Raw genomic sequence first — 25,598 nt, forward strand, 5'->3', positions numbered from 1 at the left:
GTACAAAGCTACAATCATTTTGCTGAAACCAGAGAACAATCTTTCTGTGGAAGTTTTTAATAAGGTTGTTGTGAATTGCTGTAGTGTGCAGACAAAGGCTTATTCAGTCAAAAACTAGTAGCCTTTATCAAAGCCACATTATCTACAAAGTCTGTTTGTGCAAATGTCTAGTAAAGACAATTCTGATGGTCTCCACTTTTAAAAGAGTACAGTTCCATAAAAGTTCTTTTTTTGTGTAGAATCACAATATGCAATTAAAATGTGGTTACTATTTAAAAATTTAGCTGTTCCCATTCCCACCCATTGCAGCACCATCTAGTATGAAACCAGTACAGTTATCTTGTGACCCCTTCCATATGCAATATGTTTAATATGAAATACCTTTTTGTGGGATATATGGCATGTCTGGGAAGTCAACATACTCCTAGGTCAAAATAGTGTATATTGGAATAATTGCATATAAAAATATGTATCCAGTGGATCTGTATGGCATCATTACGCCATACACAGAGTTCTATGCATCTACATGTCCTCCTTGATATCTTGTTGAACATCTCAGAAACTATGCTTTGAAAGAATTCCTCAACACATTTTAGGAATTATTCATTAATTGCACTTCATTCATTAATGTTGTACTGATATTGAGCCGCGTGGGACTTAATTTTTCCACATAATGAGCTGCTGAGCTCTGTAAAGTCTGGGCTTCATGGTGCCCATTTCAAGGGGACTGGAGAGTGTAAAACTCTTGAGTGAGTCACAGTATTTAGAAATTATGCCAATAACACATGGCAGGTGTCAACTCACTGCTCTGTGTTACAATCAGATAATTTATTGACAAACATTGATCTAAATCCCTTTATACAATACTGACAACAATACTTTTCATTGGATTCAAAGCAAGGATAATGGCAAAGCAATTATTTATTTTCCCAATGATACATAGTCAGGAGGGTATGGGGTCTTTTCAGAGAACCAGCATCTTTCTCAAGGATTTTTTCATTTTCCCCCCAAAGATTAAAGTGAGACTCTCTACATCTACATATACATTCATACTCCGCAAGCCACCTGATGGTGTGTGGCAGAGGGTGTGTGGGAGAGGGTTCTTTGAGTACCTCTATCAGTTCTCCCTTCTATTCCAGTCTCGTAATGTTCATGGAAAGAGAGATTGTCGGTATGCCTCTGTGTGGGCTCTAATCTCTCTGATTTTATCCTCATGGTCTCTTCGTGAGATATACGTAGGAGGAAGCAATATACTGCTTGACTCCTCGGTGAAGGTATGTTCTCAAAACTTCAACAAAAGCCCGTACTGAGCTACTGAGCGTCTCTCCTGCAGAGTCTTCCACTGGAGTTTATCTGTCATCTCCGTAATGCTTTCGCGATTACTAAATGATCCTGTAATGAAGCGTGCTGCTCTCCATTGGATCTTCTCTATCTCTTCTATCAACTTTATCTGGTACGGATCCCACACTGGTGAGTAATATTCAAGTACTGAATGGTTTTTGCATTTAAAGCCCGCATTGCTCACTGCCATGAACAGAAACTGGCAGTACACACTGACTGTACGCCTTCCTTCCCAGACACAATGGAAGCTCAGTTTTTAAAATATGGTTTTGTTTACTGCAGCCACTTTTAATCTGCTACTTGCTGTTACCTACATCTGCACTTGCATATCAGTGGTTTTGTTATGATGAGGGATTGTAAGTAAGCTGTTGTATGTGCAATAATGTTAGCTGCTTTCATGTGTCTGCCTGTTCCATTAATAACAGCTGGGGATGTGTCACAAAACAGAAATTAAGTCTAAGTTGTTGCTGGGTATGTGTTCAGTTTCTATAATCTGTTTACCAGTGGTTGTCAGCCTTCATTTACTTCCATTGTTCATGACACAGCATTTCTTTTGCAACATACTGATATGTAGACAGGTTCTTTTGGGGGGAAAAAAACTTTGTTTTTATAAAAATGCAACTATTTCTGTGAGGACTTAAAATGATGTTAGACACAAATATCGACTGAAGATACCATTTGAGGAATGCAGTTTTACCTCCTTCAAATATTTATACTTCAGATGAATGAAGTAAGTAGCAAATTTAAATCGCCATACCAACACTCAGGTGTTCATATACCCACCCACCAAACTTCACCACTTTCTAAAACTTATTGTTTCAGCCATTCAAAGCTAGAAGTCATTCCATTTCATTAAAAACCCAACTCAGCTCCTGTTGTCTTTCAGTGACAACTGATAGGTCATCAGTGAAGTGTGTCATTCTGATTTTCTATCCATGATAAATGACCTGCACACTGAGGCAGTTCTTTACTTCCCTCATTGCCTTCTAAATATAGAACTGAAACTTAACAATTCATATTAATTTACAACAAATTAAACTAATCAATTTAAATTACTTATAGATAATTGCATAAAAAATGTAAATCAATAAATAATTATTTTTTACAGAGCTCTGAACTATGGAAGCATTGGTGTTGTCATAGGACATGAGATCACACACGGTTTTGATGATGTTGGTAAGTTACATAGTACGTTAAGAGGATGTCCTTAATGTTTATATTGGTTTTGCTTCTAGTCACTGATATTAACATTTTTATTTCATAATTGCATAATAAGTATTTTATGTAATATTCCACATGTATTTATGATTGTGTAAAGGTCTTGACTATTTGTATGAGATAACTGTGACAGATGCAAAGTTATTTGTTTCTTGGCACCTACAAAGACCTGTGGAGAAAAATTTTCTTCTTCATGAAAAGTACCTGGGAGATTCTTGATCTTGCAGTAATATTACCAATAATTTGTTCATAGTCTCTAATTTAAGTTGTGCATGCTAATGATACTCTACAATACGAACAGACCAAATTAGACATTCTGGTTAAATAATTAGAAATAATTATTAAATTTCTTCAAATGATTTAATTCTGCAGGTCGCCAGAGTGATAAATATGGAAATCTTGCACAATGGTGGACAGAGGCTACAATACAGACATATATAAAAAAGTCACAGTGCTTCATGGATCAGTATGATGCCTACCGTGTGCCTGAGCTAGATGACTTGCTCCATACCATCGTTCGGGTACGTGGGAAGGAAATCATTTCCATTAATTGCATTACTGCAGTTCTGCAGTAGTGTGAAGCTTTATAATCTTGAAACTCTTTTTCTTTACAGAGAATCTGATATGTGGGGTGCTTCCAGGTGTTCTGCCAAGTTGATGTTTCCATTTTATGCACATTATTTCAGTAAACAACACAGCCATCTTCTTCAGGTGCTGTGAGTTTTGCTGTTGTGTGTACTGACTGGCTGGACTTCAGTCAGACTATGAACTACTGTTGGCCTCATGCTGCTATGTGTAGCCAGGTTCAATTCATGATGCCCACTACACTCTTTGATGCTCTTTTGTTTCTTGGAAGCACAAATTCTGTCAGCATTTTCTAGATGTGTGGGACACAATGGCTGGTGCAGTCTTAAAAAATTCCTGAAGCCAATTACTCCCTTTGATGCTCTTTTGTTTTTTGTGGCTTGCACAGATGTTCCATGAAACTCCAAGTTCTTAGCATTTTCCATATACAGTGGCTGTAATGGCCAGACCCCAAGCATTATTTAAATTGAAACCTCATCCCTGTTTATTAAGTTTTCTGAAACCTTTATTTTGATAGACTCCTTAATCATTATATTTGAGGGAATGATGGGCAATAATTGATTTGCTTGGTTGTTTTAGTTGGATGTGTCTCTCCTTGACTGTTCTGACAGTCTGCTTGACATAGGACATACCACATTCACATGGAATGTGATACACACTTGGCTTTTGGAGATATAGATCATTTTTGACATTACAAAAATGCTTTTTATCTTAGCAGAAGGGAGTGAAAGACAATGGATGCCATCTTCCTTAGGAGACTACTGACCTTTCTGGATATTGGCCCAGTGTAAGACAGATAAGTGATTTTTGGATTCTCTTCCTTAACCCCAATCTCAACCACTTTCTCAGTTTATTAAGATATTACCAGCAATCACAGCGACCAAATCTGCATAGCACTGAGGAAATCTACATTTTGTGGAATATTAGTGAAACCACTCAAAAACAAAAGAGTGTCAAAGGACATAGCTGGTGTCAGGAATTGATCCTGGCTATACACAGTGACATTAAACCAGATAGCTGTGTCGATCATCAAAATATGGTGCATAAAATGGAAACAAAAACTTGTCAGAACATCTAGAAGCACACCATTTATTCATCATGCTGAGAAAACCTGAGATTTCACATAACTTCGTTCATACACAAGTTGGATAAGGTCCACCAGAAGAGAGTCAACTTCTCAGTACAGTGAGCTTTCTAATTAGGTGTTCAGATGAACAAGTTGCACCTATGTTTGCTAAAAACAAGCATCATACTAAAACACTGAGGGCAACTTTGACCAGGCCCAAGCTGGCGGAGGTGGCAGTCAAGTGTGTGTGAGGGTACTTGCTTGTGTGAATGAATGTGTGTGTGTTTCCTTTTCTGACAAAGGATGTGGCTGGCAGCTAATTTGCAAGTGTCTTTCAGTAGTGCCAGCTTGTAACTTAATTGTGTCATCTTTACATTAAGTAACAATCTACCTTTTCCTTACATTGTTAGAAATAATAATGTAGTATTAGTTAACTGCTGGAGTAACTATGGAAAGATTCCAGAACTAGTCTTACTTATAAATAGTAATAATGATCATGTAGTACTAGAAACAAAAAGCTGTCTGAAAGAAGAAGTGAATAACACAAAAAATTCATTTCTAATGGGACTTTGTATCACAATGATGGGGTGGACACTGGTGGTGAAAGTTTGTTTATAGCAATAAATCTCTTATCTAAACATATTATAAAAATTTTTGTGTGTATGTGTGTTCCACTTATCCTCCTAAACCACTGGACCAATTTCAACCACACTTGGTACACATATACCTCACTGTCAGGCAACAATTGCTGTTGGGATAAGGACCACCTACCCATCAAAGGGGTGGGGATGGGGCTGGAAAAGATGCATAGCCCATGATGCGTGAATTTCCAGATTTTACTCACCAAGTAATTAAGAATGAGAGCACTTAGTGACTTTCTACAAACTTTATCTGTAATTTCAAACCTTTAAAAAAAAATTTCTCACTGACAGCCTCTACAAAATGATGAAAAAAATGGTTTATCACCTATTACTCTTCTGCTGTTCATTCAGTAAAAGTACAGCATGAGGCATGACATCATAAGTCATTACTTCTTTACTACCAACTGTATTTGTGACACATTTTGTAGATAGTATCCTTATACACCACTGATTATAACTGAAAAATTATATCATTTTACAATATATAGTTCATGAGATATGACATGATAAACAGTGCCACCCATGAAAAACTGCCACTTCATGCACGACATGTAAATTTATTGTTTCTGTGCTACTAACTCTATTCACAATAAATTTTTCAGACAACATCCACAAATATTGCTGAATGTACCTATGATACCTATTGTACGACACATAGTTAAGGAGATGTGGCATCATAAACAGAGAGATGGATGAAAAACTGCTGCATCATGCAGACAGTATCCACATATGCTGCTGAATGTACCCACAAATCATAGCAATGATGACACATAGTTCAGGAGATGTAATGTCATAAACATTAAGCATGAGATGAGATGACACATGGATGTACAGCTATAAACCTGGGCAAAAGCGGGTTTCTCCACTAGTATACAGGGTGTTACAAAAAGGTACGGCAAAACTTTCAGGAAACATTCCTCACACACAAGTAAAGAAAAGATGTTATGTGGACATGTGTCTGGAAACGCTTAATTTCCACGTTTGAGCTCATTTTAGTTTCGTCAGTATGTACTGTACTTCCTCGATTCACCGCCAGTTGGCCCAATTGGAGGAAGGTAATGTTGACTTCAGTGCTTGTGTTGACATGTAACTCATTGCTCTACAGTACTAGCATCAAGCACGTCAGTACGTAGCATTAACAGGTTAGTGTTCATCACGAATGTGGTTTTGCAGTCAGTGCAAAGTTTACAAATGCGGAGTTGGCAGATGCCCATTTGATGTATGGATTAGCTCGGGGTAATAGCCATGGCGTGGTATGTTCGTATCGAGACAGATTTCCAGAACGAAGGTATCCCGACAGGAAGATGTTCGAAGCATATGATCAGCGTCGTAGGGAGCACGGAACATTCCAGCCTACGACTCACGACTGGGGAAGACCTAGAATGACGACACCTGCAATGGACGAGGCAATTCTTTGTGTAGTTGACGATAACCCTAATGTCAGCGTCAGAGAAGTTGCTGCTGTACAAGGTAACATTGACCACGTCACTGTATGGAGAGTGCTATGGGAGAACCAGTTGTTTCCGTACCATGTACAGCGTGTGCAGGCACTATCAGCAGCTGATTGGCCTCCACGGGTACACTTCTGTGAATAGTTCATCCAACAATGTGTCAATCCTCATTTCATTGCAAATGTTCTCTTTACGGATGAGGCTTCATTCCAACGTGATCAAATTGTAAATTTTAACAATCAGCATGTGTGGGCTGACAAGAATCCGCACACAATTGTGCAATCACGTCATCAACACAGATTTTCTGTGAACGTTTGGGCAGGCATTGTTCGTGATGTCTTGATTGGGCCCCATGTTCTTCCACCTAAGCTCAATGGAGCACGTTATCATGATTTCATACGGGATACTCTACCTGTGCTGCTAGAACATGTGCCTTTACAAGTACGACACAACATGTGGTTCATGCGCGATGGAGCTCCTGCACATTTTAGTCGAAGTGTTCGTATGCTTCTCAACAACAGATTTGGTGACCGATGGATTGGTAGAGGCGGACCAATTCCATGGCCTCCACGCTCTCCTGACCTCAACCCTCTTGACTTTCATTTATGGGGGCATTCGAAAGCTCTTGTCTACGCAACCCCGGTACCAAATGTAGAGACTCTTCGTGCTCGTATTGTGGACTGCTGTGATACAATACGCCATTCTCCAGGGCTGCATCAGCGCATCAGGGATTCCATGCGATGGAGGGTGGATGCATGTATCCTCGCTAATGGAGGACATTTTGAACATTTCCTGTAACAAAGTGTTTGAAGTCATGCTGGTACGTTCTGTTGTTGTGTGTTTCCATTCCATGATTAATGTGATTTGAAGAGAAGTAATAAAATGAGATCTAACATGGAAAGTAAGCGTTTCCAGACACATGTCCACATAACATATTTTCTTTCTTTGTGTGTGAGGAATGTTTCCTGAAAGTTTGGCCATACCTTTTTGTAACAGCCTGTATGTAAAGTATATATATGTAAAGCAGAGTGTAAATGTGTATGTCTGTGATCTCTCCTGGACTGATTTCAATCAAATTTTGGCACAGAAACAGCAGGCCTTGTGAATATCAGCACTATAGGGTTTATAATGTCCTAGCTCCAATAGGAGCACATATATGGGCTCCAGGCATATAGACTGCCATGCACGACAGGCATGTTGTGTGAGAGCAGTCTGCATGTCAGTGTCAAGAAATGGTTTTTCAGACCCCAACATGCGTATTGTGTTGTAGTAGTACCGGCCTGCTTTATCGACATGCTTTGTATGGCAGACTGTATGTCAGGGGCAAATAAATGCTTTTCAAGCCACTGATGTGTAGTCTGGTAGCCTGCCCTGCATGGCAGGTGTGTTGTGGGAGTAGTACTGGCTTTCTTTATGGACCTGTAATGCAGGGGCTACACATGCCGATGAACATGACTGGAGACAGGTTGAGAGGGACGGAGGAGGGATGGACAGAGTGAGGGGGAGGCAGAACTGGACAGAGAGAGGGAAGGTGGGGGCGATGTGTGAGGGCAGTCGAAGGTTTAGAGAGGTAGAGGGTAGGTGGAAAAGGAGGAGAGGAGGTGGAAATGGAAAGCTAGATGGGGAGGAGGATATGATTAGAGGGAGGGGAGATGAAAACATGGTGGAGGAAATGGACAAATAGAGGGGAAGGAGTAGACGAAGAGACAGAGAGATTGGGGAGGAGGAGACTGACAGGCAGAGATGGGAGGATTACGTGTAGAGAGAGAGGGAGGAAGAGGTGGACACAGAGATGTGGAGATGGAAGTATGTTCAGTCTATGTGTGAAATGCTCTGCAGGCGATGATGTGGGGAAAATGGTAGTAACACAATAATATCTATTGAGATTAGTATGAATGATGAATGCCAAGGAATTCTGTTGATGAAGTAAGTGCTAAAAGTGGGTCAAACTGGTAATAATATGCTTTTATAGACCCCCTGCCTCAGAAACAGTAGAGGCAGAACATGTCTGGGAAAACTTGGAGAAGGTTGTGGGTATGTTGTTACATTAGGACAAAATTTCAACTCGCTGGCTAAAGACACGGAGAGTCATGTAATTTGGGCACTTAATTGTGACAGGAACTCGTGTGGTATTGTTCTCAATGCCTTATTTGAAAATTATTATGAGCAGTTAATCAAAAATCAAACTTAAGAGGTAATTTCCTAGATCCTACTAGTTGCAAACAGACAAACATTTTTGATTCCATTGATACAGAACAGGGAATCAATGATTGTAAGTCTGTTATAACATCACTGTTGTAATATTCAGATTTTAGATTATCTGAGCAGCCTACATCAATCATTCATTTCTTATTCAGAATATGGAGAGTATAAAAGAAAAATTTCAAGAGTATTTTACTATACTGCCTTAGACATAAATGTGCTGAACAAAGTTGTGAGGGGCCAGTCAGACCCACTGTAGCTCAATGTCTTTGCTAGAAAAGTACTCCACAAAAAAAGAGAATTTCACTTCATATTTAGATTTAGTCAAAGCCTTGCTGACAAACAAAGATTGATAAAACCAAAAGGAGTGTAAGGAGACCCACATTTGAAGTATTCAATGAATTTGAAAGTAAGATTCTGTTTACTGATTTGATGTTACATTAAGTCAGTAAATGCATCAAAGTGACTACTGTCACTGTCTGACTAGCATATAATGCCAGAAGCTCTACGAGGCTGCTCATAGATGATGCTGTTGAGCATAGGGACAAAAAAAGTCTTTGCTAGGAAAGTACTCCACAAAAAAAGAGAATTTCACTTCATATTTAGATTTAGTCAAAGCCTTGCTGACAAACAAAGATTGATAAAACCAAAAGGAGTGTAAGGAGACCCACATTTGAAGTATTCAATGAATTTGAAAGTAAGATTCTGTTTGCTGATTTGATGTTACATTAAGTCAGTAAATGCATCAAAGTGACTACTGTCACTGTCTGACTAGCATATAATGCCAGAAGCTCTACGAGGCTGCTCATAGATGATGCTGTTGAGCATAGGGACAAAAAATGCTAGAAAATAGTACTGACATTGAAGAAGACCTGCAGAGGATTTACACTTGGTACTGGGACTGGCTGTGACTACTGGCTGTGACTACTCACTCAGTGACCATAATGACACCATGTGGGTGAGAAAAAGAAGGCCAAGATACCAAATCCAATTTACTGGAACTGTTTCACTGAGGAAGGTCATACAACAGTTCCTCAGCAGATGTGCAAAATCATAGGCCTATATTACTGACATTCGATGCACAAGTCACCGAAGTGGCATCAAATTGAAAGACTTGCACCAGGCGAATGGTCTACCTGACAGGAGGCCCTAGTCACACTACATTTATTTTTATTACTGACATGAATCTGTTGTAGAATTTTGGAACCCATTTGATGCTCACATATTATGATCTTTCTGGAGACAGAACGTGTCATCCATAGGAATAAATATGGATTCCACAAACAACGATCTCATGTAACATTCTGTTCATCCATGACACTGAGATGGCAGAAGATGCTTGCACTCCATTTGACACCATGTTCCTTGTCTTCTAGAAAGCATTTGTTATTACAGTTCGAGACTATTTCCCAGTAACAAAATTACAAGCAAACAGAATATCAGTCCAGCTTTGTATTTGCTTTGAAGCAGTCTTAGCAAAGAGAATATTTCATTTCATTAACAGAGAGAAAACTGCAAATGTAAAAGTAGCTTTGGAAAACTATTACTGTTCACAATGTTTATAAATAATCAAGCATATAATGCCAGAAGCTCTATGAGGCTGCTCATAGATGATGCTGTTGAGAATAGGGACAAAAAATGCTAGAAAATAGTACTGACATTCAAGAAGACCTGCAGAGGATTTACACTTGGTACAGGGACTGGCTGTTGATCCTCAAAATAATCAAATGTAATATTTATATTAGGGATTGAAAACTCATGAAGTGAAGTTGCACGTGGAATCTTACTGACTTGGATGGATTACTAGTTTCAGCTAACAATGTAGCTATCTTCACATACCTACAATATAAAACATCTTTTCCTCATTTTAGCAACATACAGTACCTTACAGAACTGCACAAAATATTATTGCATGATATACTTGAATGTTTTACAGAATACATACCATAAAACATTCTTGATTAGTGCTGGTGCCATTACGGCTTCACAAATCATTAACATCTTTCTTGAAATGACAACTTTCACATGTGACATAGTTAGCCCACCTAAAATATGATGGCAGAAATCCAATATGCATCTGGATCACACTTCCTTTATTTATTTATTCCATGTGATCTGATGGTACACAGTGTGTTAAAGATGTCAGAAAATATCAGTTAACATTGTTAACATATATTAACATATAGTATCCTAATGTATGATATTGCAAAAATTGGTTAAGTTTACTTCACTCCATTGCTCAATGTTTTCAATTGAACATAAATAGCAAGATTACTGTTCTAGGTATTCATTTATAGAGTAAAAACAGTGACAAAACAAATATGACTTCACGGCTTTGCTAAATTTTATGTTGTCTTCAATGGAGTGAGAAGATTGTTGAACAGTTGGAGGCCCATGTGGAAAGCTCCCTTTTTACACAGTTGAGTGTTTTTACATAAAACATGCAGATTTGAGTTTTTCCTGGTATTGTGTTTATGTATTTCATTATTTTTTATGACTATGGAGTCAGTTGGCAATATATGGTTTCTGAATAATTTTAAGAGTCTTGAGAATGTGTAGGCAAGGCAGTGTAAGGATTTCCAACTTTCTGAAGATGGGTTTGCTGGAGTCTCTGGGTTTGCTCCCAGTAATAATCCTCATTGCTCTCTTCTGGATTTTGAATGTGCTCAGGGTAGTTGGAGAATTTCCGCAGAATATCACATCATATTTTAGTTGGGCTTGTATGTAAGTGTAGTATGCACTGGTTACTGTTTTCAGGCTAGCACATGATTTCAGTACACTTGACTCTTGTGAAAGAAAGGTATGCAGTATACTGATACATCCATTTTCAATAAGCTACCACAAGAATTCATAAATCTTAGCAATAATCCAGGCACTTTCAAATCGAAAACTGAAGAGTTTCTTCTATTCTGTCAAGGAGTTCCTTGAAAAATTAAACTGATTCCCGTGTTGTATTGTTGATTGCATTTAGATAAACTTATAGCTTGTCTTTTTTAGGGTTCATAAACATTTTATTTTTATCTGTTATTGCTTTTATGTTGTAATTTCATGCACTGAGACATTCCATGACCTCGGAGACTTGCACCTCAGTTTTGGTCCTATGTTTAAAATAAAAAATAAAAAAAACAGTTTTTCATCATTTGTGCCTAGTGTAATTGAACAATGGCCACAAAACTGAAAATATACATTTAAATAGAGAAAAGGCAGTAAAAATAAAAGAACAATATTTGCATAAGAAACTGCCTACTAAAATAACTAAATGTAAAAGCTATTGTCTTACCAAAGGCATTATATCACATTATACCATTAAAAACTGGTAACTGACACAATAAAACAATGGAAAATCCATGATGGAATTATGATAATATTACAAAAAGGATAGATTGTACTCACTGTATAGTGGAGATATTGAGTCACTGACAGGCACAACTAAAACACTGCTACATAAGTAAGCTTTCAGCCAAAAGGCTTTGTTCTACAGTAGATACCCCCCCCCCCCTTTTCTCTCTCTCTCTCTCTCTCTCTCTCTCTCTCTCTCTCTTTCTTTCTTTCTTTCTTACCCAAACACAACCCACAAGCACATGACCACCATCACCAGCAGCTGAGGCCAGACTCAAGTTTCACGTGTGTGTGTGTGTGTGTGTGTGTGTGTGTTTCTTACTTTACAAGGCCTCAAGGCCTTTGGCCAAAAGCTTACTTATTTAGCAATATTTTTGTTGTGCCTGTCAGCAACTCATCTCCATTACACGGTGATTGGCAATCTATACTTTTCATAATATTGTCATTAACTGACACAATCAGTTTTTACAACATTTCATAACAGAGATCATAATATATGTGTTCACATGTACCATGTTACAGCAAGAAATAAATGTTCAAGAAATACATCATTCTGCATGTACATAGAATTCACAAGTGTGGTCAGTACTGTGGTGAAATGGGGACCAGTGGCCCCTAGGTTTTGATGCATTGCTTGAGGCTATGTAAAGCTTGAGGCTATGTATACAGGGTGATTCAAAAATGCATGTAAATATTTCAAGGGTGTATTTGTGAGGTAAATATAAGACAAAAATGTTCTATACAATTTTTTCCATACTTGGCTTATTACAGAGTTATGAACAAAACAGGATAATACATTCAATACAACGTAAGGTATTTAATTCCCAGAGTTCACAGTTTAATTACAGTGCATTTGGACTAACAACGCAAACTGATAAATAAACGTGACGTAACAAACTGAAACAATTCCTCGCGAACACTGTATTAATTTAGGTCCTGTTGATTGAACTACAGCAATGCACAATAACTAAGGAAAATTGAAGCATTTTACAGACTGTACTGTACTGTACTGTATTTGCACAAATCTTAATGCAATGCATGTTCAAAATGCTGTCCCTGAACTTGCAGACAGACCCGTGCTCGTCGCATCAATGATCTCTGCACATTACACAGTCCGTTCAACTCTCCACGAATAATTTCACAACCACCTTCAATTCTTTGTTGTAGCACTTCTCTGTTCGGTACTGCAGAAGAATACACCAATGTCTTTAGTCGGCCCCATAAATAAAAGTCTAACGGGTTCAGGTCAGGTGATCTGGCTGGCCAAGCAATTGGTCCTCCGCGACCTATCCATCGATGTGGATACGCAGAATTGAGGTACGCCCTTACGTTGCGGCTGTAATGGGCGGGAGCACCATCGTGCATAAACCACATGGTGGCTCGTGTTGCAAGAGGGACATCCTGTAACAATCCAGGCAATTCTCCCTCCAAAAATTCGCAGTACGCGTGCCCATTCAGCCTTGGAGGCAGAACATGAGGTCCGAGTAAGTAATTCCCCACAATACCACACCAAATGTTTATGGAGAATTGATGTTGATATCCACGCACAATTCTCGCGCCAGGATTCTCGACAGCCCACTGGTGCATATTATGCGAATTGATTACACCCGCACGAGTAAACATGGCCTCATCTGTGAATAATATCCGCCGAATGAACATTGGATCATTCAAATGACGCTCTTGTAACCACTGGCAGAATTGCTGACGGCGAGGATAGTCTTCAGGTGTCAATTCGTGCACTTTTTGCAGGTGAAATGGATGCAACTGTTGTCTCCGAAGCAGCCGCCATACAGTAGATTGTGGAAGTCGTACAGCTGCACTAATTTGTCTCGTACTGATAGATGGATCTTGGTCTACCAGGTCCAAAACATGTTCCTCGACGTTCACTGCATGCTCAAGTGGTCGACCTGAATGTGGCCCAGGACGAATGCCATACTCCCGCATACGTCTGTCCACAGATACAAACGTCTGATGACTTGGTAACCGTCTTCCTGGAAACAGCTCACTGTACCTTCGTCTTGCTGCAAGTGCATTTCCATCTGCTGCACCATACACAAGGTGCATATCAGCATACTCACTGTTTGAGTACATCATGTGCACGAAACCTTTAGCCTTCCGACGATGAATGAACGACAGGACATACTTTTCCGTTACCAACAACATCAGCGCCATCTTCCGTACAGTAGGAGTAAACATCACGTGCAAACAAAAACAAACACTATTCATGCAGTTTCGAATCAACTGTTGGGAGATACGTATGTGAATTACGTACCAGAATATGGCATCCTGCTGCTTGCACTGCCGTCGTTTTGATACGGACATGACTTTCGTATTTAACGATAACTCTGGAATTAAACGTTTATGGAAAAACATTTATAGAACATTTTTGTCTTATATTTACCTCACAAATACACCCTTAAAATATTTACATGCATTTTTGAATCACCCTGTATATTAAATGGTGCATTTCTTGAACACTCTAATGAGCGTCAGCTCCTATACTGTTCACATGTACTATGTTACAGCAATGTGTATATGATGATCTTTGTTTTGATCTCTGTACTTTCACATTCATACATAATTACTTGGGCTTGTGATTGATCTTGCAGTCAATGTGCAGCACAAGGAAAACTTCAGAATACAAGTGTCCTTCGGTTGAGTCTGCAGTTCTATTGATGTACTGCCACAGAAGGGAACCTCTCTGGTGGACAGCATAGAACACCTTCAGTTCTGAACCCTTAGTACTGCAAATACAAATTTATGCATGATGACTTCACACTCTCCACAGTCGTATTCCTTTCTCTCATAGGTGGAGTTGTTATAGGTGCTGTGTATACAGGCCATATTCAATATGGAATATGTCTGCTTGTGTCTGTATATGTGTGGATGGATATGTGTGTGTGTGCGAGTGTATACCCGTCCTTTTTTCCCCCTAAGGTAAGTCTTTCCGCTCCCAGGATTGGGATGACTCCTTACCCTCTCCCTTAAAACCCACATCCTTTCGTCTTTCCCTCTCCTTCCCTCTTTCCTGACGAAGCAACCGTTGGTTGCGAAAGCTAGAATTTTGTGTGTATGTTTGTGTTTGTTTGTGTGTCTATCGAACTGCCAGCGCTTTCGTTAGGTAAGTCACATCATCTTTGTTTTTAGATATATATAGATATATATAGATATATATAATAGAGGGAAACATTCCATGTGGGAAAAATATATCTAAAAACAAAGATGATGAGACTTACCAAACAAAAGCGCTTCTTGAACACTCTAATGAGCATCAGCTCCTATACTGTTCACATGTACTATGTTACAGCAATGTGTATATGATGATCTTTGTTTTGATCTCTGTACTTTCACATTCATACATAATTGCTTGGGCTTGTGATTGATCTTGCAGTCAATGTGCAGGTCAAACAGGTAAGACACATCATCTTTGTTTTTAGATATATTTTTCCCACGTGGAATGTTACCCTCTATTTTTTATATATATATAATAGAGGGAAACATTCCACGTGGGAAAAATATATCTAAAAACAAAGATGATGAGACTTACCAAACAAAAGCACTGGCAGGTCGATAGACACACAAACAAACACAAACATACACACAAAATTCTAGCTTTCGCAACCAACGGTTGCTTCATCTGGAAAGAGGGAAGGAGAGGGAAAGACGAAAGGATGTGGGTTTTAAGGGAGAGGGTAAGGAGTCATTCCAATCCCGGGAGCGGAAAGACTTACCTTAGGGGGAAAAAAGGACGGGTATACCCTCACACACACACACATATCCATCCGCACATACACAGACACAAGCAGACATTTGTAAAGGCAAAGAGTTTGGGCAGAGATGTCAGTTGAGGCGGAAGTAAAGAGGCAAAGATGTTTTTGAAAGACAGGTGAGGTATGAGCGGCGGCAACTTGAAATTAGCAGAGGTTGAGGCCTGACGGATAACGAGAAGAGAGGATATACTGAAGGGCAAGTTCCCATCTCTGGAGTTCTGACAGGTTGGTGTTAGTGGGAAGTATCCAGATAACCCGGACGGTGTAACACTGTGCCAAGATGTGCTGGCCGTGCACCAAGGCATGTTTAGCCACAGGGTGATCCTCATTACCAACCAACACTGTCTGCCTGTGTCCATTCATGTGAATGGACAGCTTGTTGCTGGTCATTCCCACATAGAAAGCTTCACAGTGTAGGGAGGTTAGTTGGTAAATCACATGGGTGCTTTCACACGTGGCTCTGCCTTTGATCGTGTACACCTTCCAGGTTACAGGACTGGAGTAGATGGTGGTGGGAGGGTGCATGGGACAGGTTTTACACCGGGGGCAGTTACAAGGGTAGGAGCCAGAGGGTAGGGAAGGTGGTTTGGGGATTTCATAGGGATGAACTAAGAGGTTACGAAGGTTAGGTGGACGGCGGAAAGACACTCTTGGTGGAGTCCTTCATCAAAGACACCAACCACTTTCTCGAACGTCTGGAATCCTTACCCAGTCTGTTACCCCCGGAAATCATCCTTGTAACCATTGATGCCACTTCTTTATACACAAATACCCCACAAGTCCAGGGCCTTGCTGCGATGGAGCACTTCCTTTCACGCCGATCACCTGCCACCCTACCTAAAACCTCTTTCCTCATTACCTTAGCCAGCTTCATCCTGACCCACAACTTCTTCACTTTTGAAGGCCAGACATACCAACAATTAAAGGGAACAGCCATGGGTACCAGGATGGCCCCCTCGTACGCCAACCTATTCATGGGTCACTTAGAGGAAGCCTTCTTGGTCACCCAGGCCTGCCAACCCAAAGTTTGGTACAGATTTATTGATGACATCTTCATGATCTGGACTCACAATGAAGAACAACTCCAGAATTTCCTCTCCAACCTCAACTCCTTTGGTTCCATCAGATTCACCTGGTCCTACTCCAAATCCCATGCCACTTTCCTTGATGTTGACCTCCACCTGTCCAATTGCCAGCTTCACACGTCCATCCACATCAAACCCACCAACAGGCAACAGTACCTCCATTATGACAGCTGCCACCCATTTCCACATCAAACGGTCCCTTCCCTACAGCCTAGGTCTTCGTGGCAAACGAATCTGCTCCAGTCCGGAATCCCTGAACCATTACACCAACAACCTGAAAACAGCTTTTGCATCCCGCAACTACCCTCCCGACCTGGTACAGAAGCAAATAACCAGAGCCACTTCCTCATCCCCTCAAACCCAGAATCTCCCACAGAAGAACCACAAAAGTGCCCCACTTGTGACAGGATACTTTCCTTCCCTCTGGCTCCTACCCTTGTAACTGCCCCCGGTGTAAAACCTGTCCCATGCACCCTCCCACCACCACCTACTCCAGTCCTGTAACCTGGAAGGTGTACACGATCAAAGGCAGAGCCACGTGTGAAAGCACCCATGTGATTTACCAACTAACCTCCCTACACTGTGAAGCTTTCTATGTGGGAATGACCAGCAACAAGCTGTCCATTCACATGAATGGACACAGGCAGACAGTGTTGGTTGGTGATGAGGATCACTCTGTGGCTAAACATGCCTTGGTGCACGGCCAGCACATCTTGGCACAGTGTTACACCGTCCGGGTTATCTGGATACTTCCCACTAACACCAACCTGTCAGAACTCCAGAGATGGGAACTTGCCCTTCAGTATATCCTCTCTTCTCGTTATCCGTCAGGCCTCAACCTCCGCTAATTTCAAGTTGCCGCCGCTCATACCTCACCTGTCTTTCAAAAACATCTTTGCCTCTTTACTTCCGCCTCAACTGACATCTCTGCCCAAACTCTTTGCCTTTACAAATGTCTGCTTGTGTCTGTGTATGTGCGGATGGATATGTGTGTGTGTGTGTGAGGGTATACCCGTCCTTTTTTCCCCCTAAGGTAAGTCTTTCCGCTCCCGGGATTGGAATGACTCCTTACCCTCTCCCTTAAAACCCACATCCTTTCGTCTTTCCCTCTCCTTCCCTCTTTCCAGATGAAGCAACCGTTGGTTGCGAAAGCTAGAATTTTGTGTGAATGTTTGTGTTTGTTTGTGTGTCTATCGACCTGCCAGTGCTTTTGTTTGGTAAGTCTCATCATCTTTGTTTTTTTTATATAGAGCAGAGCTATCTGGAATCTGCTCTATGTTTAATAGGTGATTTTGGTGACAACATATGGAATAATTTTCTGGGTCAGTTCCACATACAGCTTCTAACTATTCACAGCACAGAAATGTGCTGTTAGGATGTATGTTGTCCATCCTCAACATCTGTGCAAAAATGTTTAAAAAATTTAAAAAAACTTTACAATAAATTTACTGTCTTATGAATCAGACACTGTTTGAAAATAATAGCAGTGTTCATAAATAAAGCACTATGAACAAAAATAACCTCCATTATCCAGAACCTGACCTTGCTCTTGCATAGAAAGGAGTGAAGAATGTAACCATAGAAATATTTGCCCAACTCTCTTGCGAATTAAAGGTGCTGGCAGATAGTAAAAGTTTTAAGAGCGAACTGAAACCATTTCTACTAGACAACTCCTACTCTATAGCTCTGTAAATGAGTTTGAGGAAATAGTATGTATGTGGTGTGAAAATGAGGGGAGACGAAAATCTATGAATATGTAAAGGCATTCTGCACAATGCGAAAGTTCAAAATTCACCCTACAGATGACCTTAAGTTCTAATTTTGTTCTATTTGTTCCACGTGTGTGTGTGTGTGTGTGTGTGTGTGTGTGTGTGTGTGTGTGTGTGTTTTGTGTAATGAACATCCATCATGTGGTCTATGGTGGACAAATTGTATTTTGATTGAAAATAGTAATGGCCTATTGCTATATGGCTCTTATCATATCCTTTTCACACTGTGATTCAATTCTAAGGATGGATTATAACTAAGTGAAACAAATAAATCACAAAAATAAAGTATGAAGATGTGTTGTCATAGCTGTTAAGTTTTTAAAATAAGTTTCTGTATTCTAATTAGTGGTTAATGATACATAACATATAAAACCTATAATCAAAGAGCTGTAAATGTCTACAGACAAGGAACAAAAGAAAATAAATGTTAATATTTTTTTCACCTAAAGGAAAGTTCTCCACTTATGCCCGTTTCTTCACAGATGAATGGTGTGACCACATTAGGTGAAAATATAGCTGACAATGGAGGCCTCCGTCAAGCATATCATGCGTATCGCAGTTATGTGGAAAGGAACGGACCTGAGCCACGGCTACCTGGCCTCGAGCAATTCACTCCAGACCAACTGTTCTTTCTTGGATTTGCAACAGTAAGTAAAAAAAAAAGGTATTATAATATGTTTTAAGCTCATATAAAGTTGTAACCTCTCATTATGCACCATAATGAGAAATGTCCTGCCACCCATCCCACAGTGGTATTCTGCCTTGCACCAAACCTACACAATATCCTCGTGTATCTCTGCGCAACTGATGCTCCCAAACTCTTCTCTCATGGCTCATATCCTTGTAATAGACCTAGCTGCAAGACTTCTCCCATACATCCTCCTCCTACTCCTACTCCTCCTCCTCCTCCTCCTCCTCCACCACCACCACCACCACCACCACCACCACCACCACCTACTCCACTCTGATCACAAACATTACCTATTCCATCAAAGGCAGGGCTACCTGTGAAACCAGTCATGTGATCTACAAGCTAAGCTGCAACCACTGTGCTGAATTCTATGTGGGCGTAACAACCAACAAGCTGTCTGTCCGCATGAACAGCCACCGACAAACTGTAGCCAAGAAACAGCTGGACTACCATGTTGCTGTGCATGCAACCCAACATGACATTCTTCATTTCAATGACTGCTTCACAATCTGTGCCATATGATTCCTTCCCACCAACACCAGCTTTTCTGAATTGCACAGATGAGAATTCTCGCTGCAATATATTCTATGTTCCCATAACCCTCCTGTCCTCAACTTTTATTAGTCATTCCCTGTTCCCATTCCAGCACTACACAGCCTTCTACTCCACCAATGATCCTAGTCTTTTTACTTCTCCCCTTTCCCACTACCCCCCCCCCCCCTTTCCCCTCTCCCCAGCCCTCCGTCTAACCTCCTGCCTGCACATAGCTGTCCTACCCTCTCCCCACCTGATACTTGCATGCTCCCCAGCAGCACTTTATCGTGCCACACCCCTACGCTGCTATCCCTACCCCTCCCCGCCTCAGCCTCCTCCTTACCCCCACCCAGCCGCCTGTCCCATCATGTGCTGTGTTGGCTGAATTATTTTGTGACAGTCTTTTTCTTATACCTATCTGTGACACATCATCTCCACTATATGGTGAGCAGCAACTACCCTTTTCATAATATTGTTACATTCCATCCTGGATTTATCATTGTTTAATGTTGTTGTGGCCTTCAGTCCTGAGACTGGTTTGATGCAGCTCTCCATGCTACTCTATCCTGTGCAAGCTTCTTCATCTCCCAGTACCTACTGCAGCCTGCATCCTTCTGAATCTGCTTAGTGTATTCTTCTCTTGGTCTCCCTCTATGATTTTTACCCTCCACGCTGCCCTCCAATACTAAATTGGTGATCCCGTGATGCCTCAGAACATGTCCTACCAACCGATCCCTTCTTCTAGTAAAGTTGTACCACAAACTCCTCTTCTCCCCAATCCTATTAAATACCTCCTCATTAGTTATGTGATCTACCCATCTAACCTTCAGCATTCTTCTGTAGCACCACATTTCGAAATCTTCCATTCTCTTCTTGTCCAAACTGTTTATCGTCCACGTTTCACTTCCATACATGGCTACACTCCATACAAATACTTTCAGAAATGACTTCCTGACACTTAAATTTATACTTGATGTTAACAAATTCCTCTTCTTCAGAAACGCTTTCCTTGCCATTGTCAGTCTACATTTTATATCCTCTCTACTTCGTCAGTTATTTTGCTCCCCAAATAGCAAAACTCCTTTACTACTTTAAGTGTCTCATTTCCTAATCTAATTCCCTCAGCATCACCCAACTTAATTCGACTAAATTCCATTATGCCTCATTTTGCTTTTGTTGATGTTCATCTTATATCCTCCTTTCAAGACACTATCCATTCCGTTCAACTGCTCTTCCAAGTCCTTTGCTGTCTCTGACAGAATTACAATGTCATCGGCGAACCTCAAAGTTTTTATTTCTTCTCCATGGATTTTAATACCTACTCTGAACTTTTCTTTTGTTTCCTTTACTGCTTGCTCAATATACAGATTGAATAGATCAGAGAGAGGCTACCGCCCTGTCTCACTCCCTTCCCAACCACTGCTTCCCTTTCATGCCCCTCGACTCTTATAATTGCCATCTGGTTTCTGTACAAATTGTAAACAGCCTTTCACTCCCTGTATTTTACCCCTGCCACCTTTAGAATTTGAAAGAGAGTATTCCAGTCAACATTGTCAAAAGCTTTCTCTAAGTCTACAAATGCTAGAAACGTAGGTTTGCCTTTTCTTAGTCTAGCTTCTAAGATAAGTCATAGGGTCAGTATTGCCTCTCGTGATCTCATATTTCTACTGAATCCAAACTGATCTTCCCCGAGGTCAGCTTCTACCAGTTTTTCCATTCGTCTGTAAAGAATTCGCATTAGTATTTTGCAGCCTTGATTTATTAAACAGATAGTTCGGTAATTTTCACATCTGTCAACACCTGCTTTCTTTGGGATTGGAATTATTATATTCTTCTTGGAGTCTTAGAGTATTTCGCCTGTCTCATACATTTTGCTCACCAGATGGTAGAGTTTTGTAAGGACTGGCTCTCCCAATGCCGTCAGTAGTTCTAATGGAATATTGTCTACTTCTGGGGCCTTGTTTCGACTCAGGTTTTTCAGTGCTCTGTCAAACTCTTCACACAGTATTGTATCTCCCATTTCATTTTTATCTACATTCTCTTCCCTTTCTATAACATTGCCCTCAAGTACATCAGCCTTGTATAGTCCCTCTATATACTCCTTCCACCTTTCTGCTTTCCCTTCTTTGCTTAGAACTGGGTTTCCATGTGAACTCTTGATATCCATACAAGTGGTTCTCTTTTCTCCAAAGATCTCTTTAATTTTCCTGTAGGCAGTATCTATCTTACTCCTAGTGAGATAAGCCTCTACATCCTTACATTTGTCCTCTAGCCATGCCTGCTTAGCCATTTGGCACTTCCTGTCGATCTCATTTTTGAGACGTTTGTATTCCTTTTTGCCTGCTTCATTTACTGCATTTTTATATTTTCTCCTTTCATCAGTTAAATTCTGTATCTCTTCTGTTACCCAAGGGTTTCTACTAGCCCTCGTCTTTTTACCTATTTGATCCTCTGCTGCTTTCACTATTTCATCTCTCAAAGCTACCCATTCTTCTTCTACTGTATTTCCTTTCCCCATTCCTGTCAGTTGTTCCCTTATGCTCTCCCTGAAACTCTCTACAACCTCTGGTTCTTTCAGTTTATCCAGGTCCCATATCCTTAATTTCCCACCTTTTTGCGGTTTCTTCAGTTTTAATCTACAGTTCATAACCAACAGATTGTGGTCAGAGTCCACATCTGCCCCTGGAAATGCCTTACAATTTAAAACCTGGTTCCTAAATCTCTGTCTTACCATTATATAATCTATCAGAAACCTGTCAGTATCTCCAGGCTTCTTTCATGATTCTTGAACCAAGTGTTAGCTATGATTAAGTTATGCTCTGTGCAAAATTCTACCAGGCAGCTTCCTCTTTCATTTCTTCCCCCCAATCCATATTCACCTACTACGTTTCCTTCTCTCTCTTTTCCTACTATCGAATTCCAGTCACCCATGACTATTAAGTTTTCGTCTCTCTTCACTATCTGAATAATTTCTTTTATCTCATCATACATTTCTTCAATTTCTTCGTCATCTGCAGAGCTAGTTGGCATATAGACTTGTACTACTGTGGTAGTCATGGGTTTTGTGTCTATCTTGGCCACAATAATGCGTTCACTATGTTGTTTGTAGTAGCTTACCCGAACTCCTATTTTTTTTTTATTCATTATTAAACCTACTCCTGCATTACCCCTATTTGATTTTGTATTTATAACCCTGTATTCACCTGACCAAACGTCTTGTTCCTCCTGCCACCGAACTTCGCTAATTACCACTATATCTAACTTTAACCTTTCCCTTTCTCTTTTTAAATTTTCTAACCTATCTGCCCGATTAAGGGATCTGACATTCCACGCTCTGAATATGAAATAGGAATTATTAAAATGGTTGAAAGGAATGTTGAACTTTTACAATGATACAGCTTGAAGTTTGCACTGCAGGGGGTATTTTGTTTTCATATGCAGATCTAGCAAGAGAAGTCTGAACTACAAAGAAAACATGATGTGCATGTTGCTGTCATTAACTCATGAAGAGTGGTGAAGTGTAGTTCAAGATATGTGGGCCAAAGGGCATAAACTATGTGAAAATCACAGTGACGTGTGGTATGTATCAGAATGACTGTATGGACTGTAGCAATGTCTGCAAGTGGTGTGCATTCTTCCAAGTGGGCCATGTGAACCTGAGTGGTTCATCACACTCTGGGCGGTGGGTAACAGCTGCAACCATGCAGAATGTTTGAGCCATTAGGCAACAACTTTGAATAATTGGTGTGTGCAGTTGCAAACCTTATCACAGTTGTTCAACATTTCGTATGGTGTGGTGTACAGTATCATTCATGATGCATTGGAATTTAATAAAGTTAGTGCTCGCTGGATGCCTAAGAACCTGACAGACAATGACAAGGGCCAACAAACGATGGCAAGCTTGTATCACTTTATGCATTCAGCCACAGAAGGGCAACATTTTATGAAAGGATTCATCACTGGTGATGAGGCACGAGCATACCACTACACACACAAAACCAAGCAGGACTCTATGGAGTAGGAATATACTGATTTCACAATATGAAAAAAATTCAAAGTGACCAAATCTGCTACAAAATTGTTTGTGACAGTGTTTTGAGATATGCCTGGTGTGTTACTGGTGGACTTTGCTGAACACAAGAACACTGAATGTTACAGCCCCCACGTAAACTTTGGTTCAGCTGAGTCACACACTTTGTGACAAACTCCACAACATTAATGCCCATGATGTGAAACTTCTTAATCACAATGCTCGCCCCATGTTCCTGTTCTCGTTCATGAGAAAATTGTAGAATTTGGGTGAGAGTTGCTCCCACCTCCACCATATGGTCCAGATATTGCACCACTGGATTTTCATCTATTTGGTACCATGAAGAAATTCCTGCCCAGCCAACACTTTGCAACAGATGAGGAAATGAAATCAGCAGTCCACAGATAGCTAGACTCCAACCAAATGGACTTCTACAAACAGGGCATGTTGAAACTGGTACCATGATGGGAGAAATGTGTGGAGAATGTTGATGACTAGAAAAGGAGGTAAAAGATGTGAATTCATTTTTGATTTTTTTGTTTTGTTACCTATTAAACTTTTTGGTAGTAAAATTATTGTGTGTTACTTTCCAATCTTCTCTTGTAAAAGGCTTTTTCATGCATACATATACTTCAAATACTTGTATTGTCTCACTGGAGATTTGATACAGGCATAAGTAAAAAAGAGATTTAATTACAGCTCTCAGAACCAGAGGTTCCTTCACTGGCAAGAGAGAATAAAAAGTTAGTAGTAATTGGACTGTTGAGTGTTGGACCAGATTTCCACTTACAATGCTGTCTAGCTGCAGAATGCCCCCTTCATTTAAATTAGGAGGAATATCAGAAATACTGTATATTTTTATTGACTGGTTCTTTGCCTGACATCATCTGGTTACATATTAATCCCAGTCTTATACTAGATAGCAAAAGGAATGAATGTGTGTATCGTATTAAAACATACTTATTTTATTTACATGTTTAAAAAGTATAAATACTGTGCACAAATTGTAAATACTGTATATTTGAGACTTATATGAGACTTTCCAGTTTGTTTTACTGATTTTTATATGTCTTACATTGGAGACGAGAGAATTACAAAAGGCAAAGAAATGCTGCAGTTTCATTAGTTTCATACTGTAAACACGAATGTTGTAAGTCATTGAGACAGAACTCTAACATATTGTATGCATTTTCTTTCTAGGTATGGTGTGAATCTACAACTAGCGAGTCTCTCCTTCAAGAAGTGTTGTCAGACCCACACAGCCCACACAAGTATCGAGTCAGAGGTACCTTAGCTAATTCTGAAGATTTTTCTAGAGTTTGGAAATGCCCACAAGGCTCACCGATGAATCCCAAAGATAAATGTCTTTTATGGTAACTTTATAGCACACTTGTCATGGGCTTACGATTTGTTGCATATTGTCATGAATCACTAGCGCTAGTTTGCTTGTATATTGTACAGTCTGTCAAAATCTGTAAATGAAAATCTACAGAAGTGACAAAATATGATTCTTGACTGTACAGACACAATCGATTAATAACCTGTATCAGTATTGGCACAGTTCCACGCACACTTGTACAAATTCACAGAGACATCGACATTAGTCTGTTGAAATGAACAACAGCATTATTATATTGTGTGTATATATAAACAATTTTTAATAAAGTTACTTTTTTATATAAATATAATTTTCTCAATTTCTGTCATCCTATAAACAATAAGCACCTATTCCATGTTATTTTTTCCCTTGTCTGTTGTTTTATAACAATACATCTGTAAATGTCAATATTTGTTTAATCTTTCTTTTCTCCACAAAGAAAGTATATATACTTCCATCTGATGTGTTACTTTACATGTATGTTGTTGGCAGCAATGT

The 25,598-nt window shown here is 39.9% G+C and overlaps 1 protein-coding gene across 1 annotated transcript in view; it reads left to right on the top strand.

Annotated features, from left to right (window-relative positions):
- LOC124606682 (neprilysin-4-like) overlaps positions 1-25,368 on the top strand; it is a 144,896-nt gene extending 119,528 nt beyond the window's left edge. The window contains exons 16-19 of the mRNA XM_047138697.1: positions 2,450-2,517; positions 2,932-3,080; positions 18,950-19,114; positions 24,923-25,368. Coding sequence (XP_046994653.1) covers positions 2,450-2,517; positions 2,932-3,080; positions 18,950-19,114; positions 24,923-25,099 — 559 coding nt within the window. The 3' untranslated portion in view covers positions 25,100-25,368. The remainder of the gene's footprint in view (positions 1-2,449; positions 2,518-2,931; positions 3,081-18,949; positions 19,115-24,922) is intronic.
- The last annotated feature ends 230 nt before the right edge of the window (positions 25,369-25,598 follow it).

Source organism: Schistocerca americana, chromosome 3 (assembly GCF_021461395.2).
Source record: "Schistocerca americana isolate TAMUIC-IGC-003095 chromosome 3, iqSchAmer2.1, whole genome shotgun sequence".
NCBI classification, from domain to species: Eukaryota; Metazoa; Arthropoda; class Insecta; order Orthoptera; family Acrididae; genus Schistocerca; species Schistocerca americana.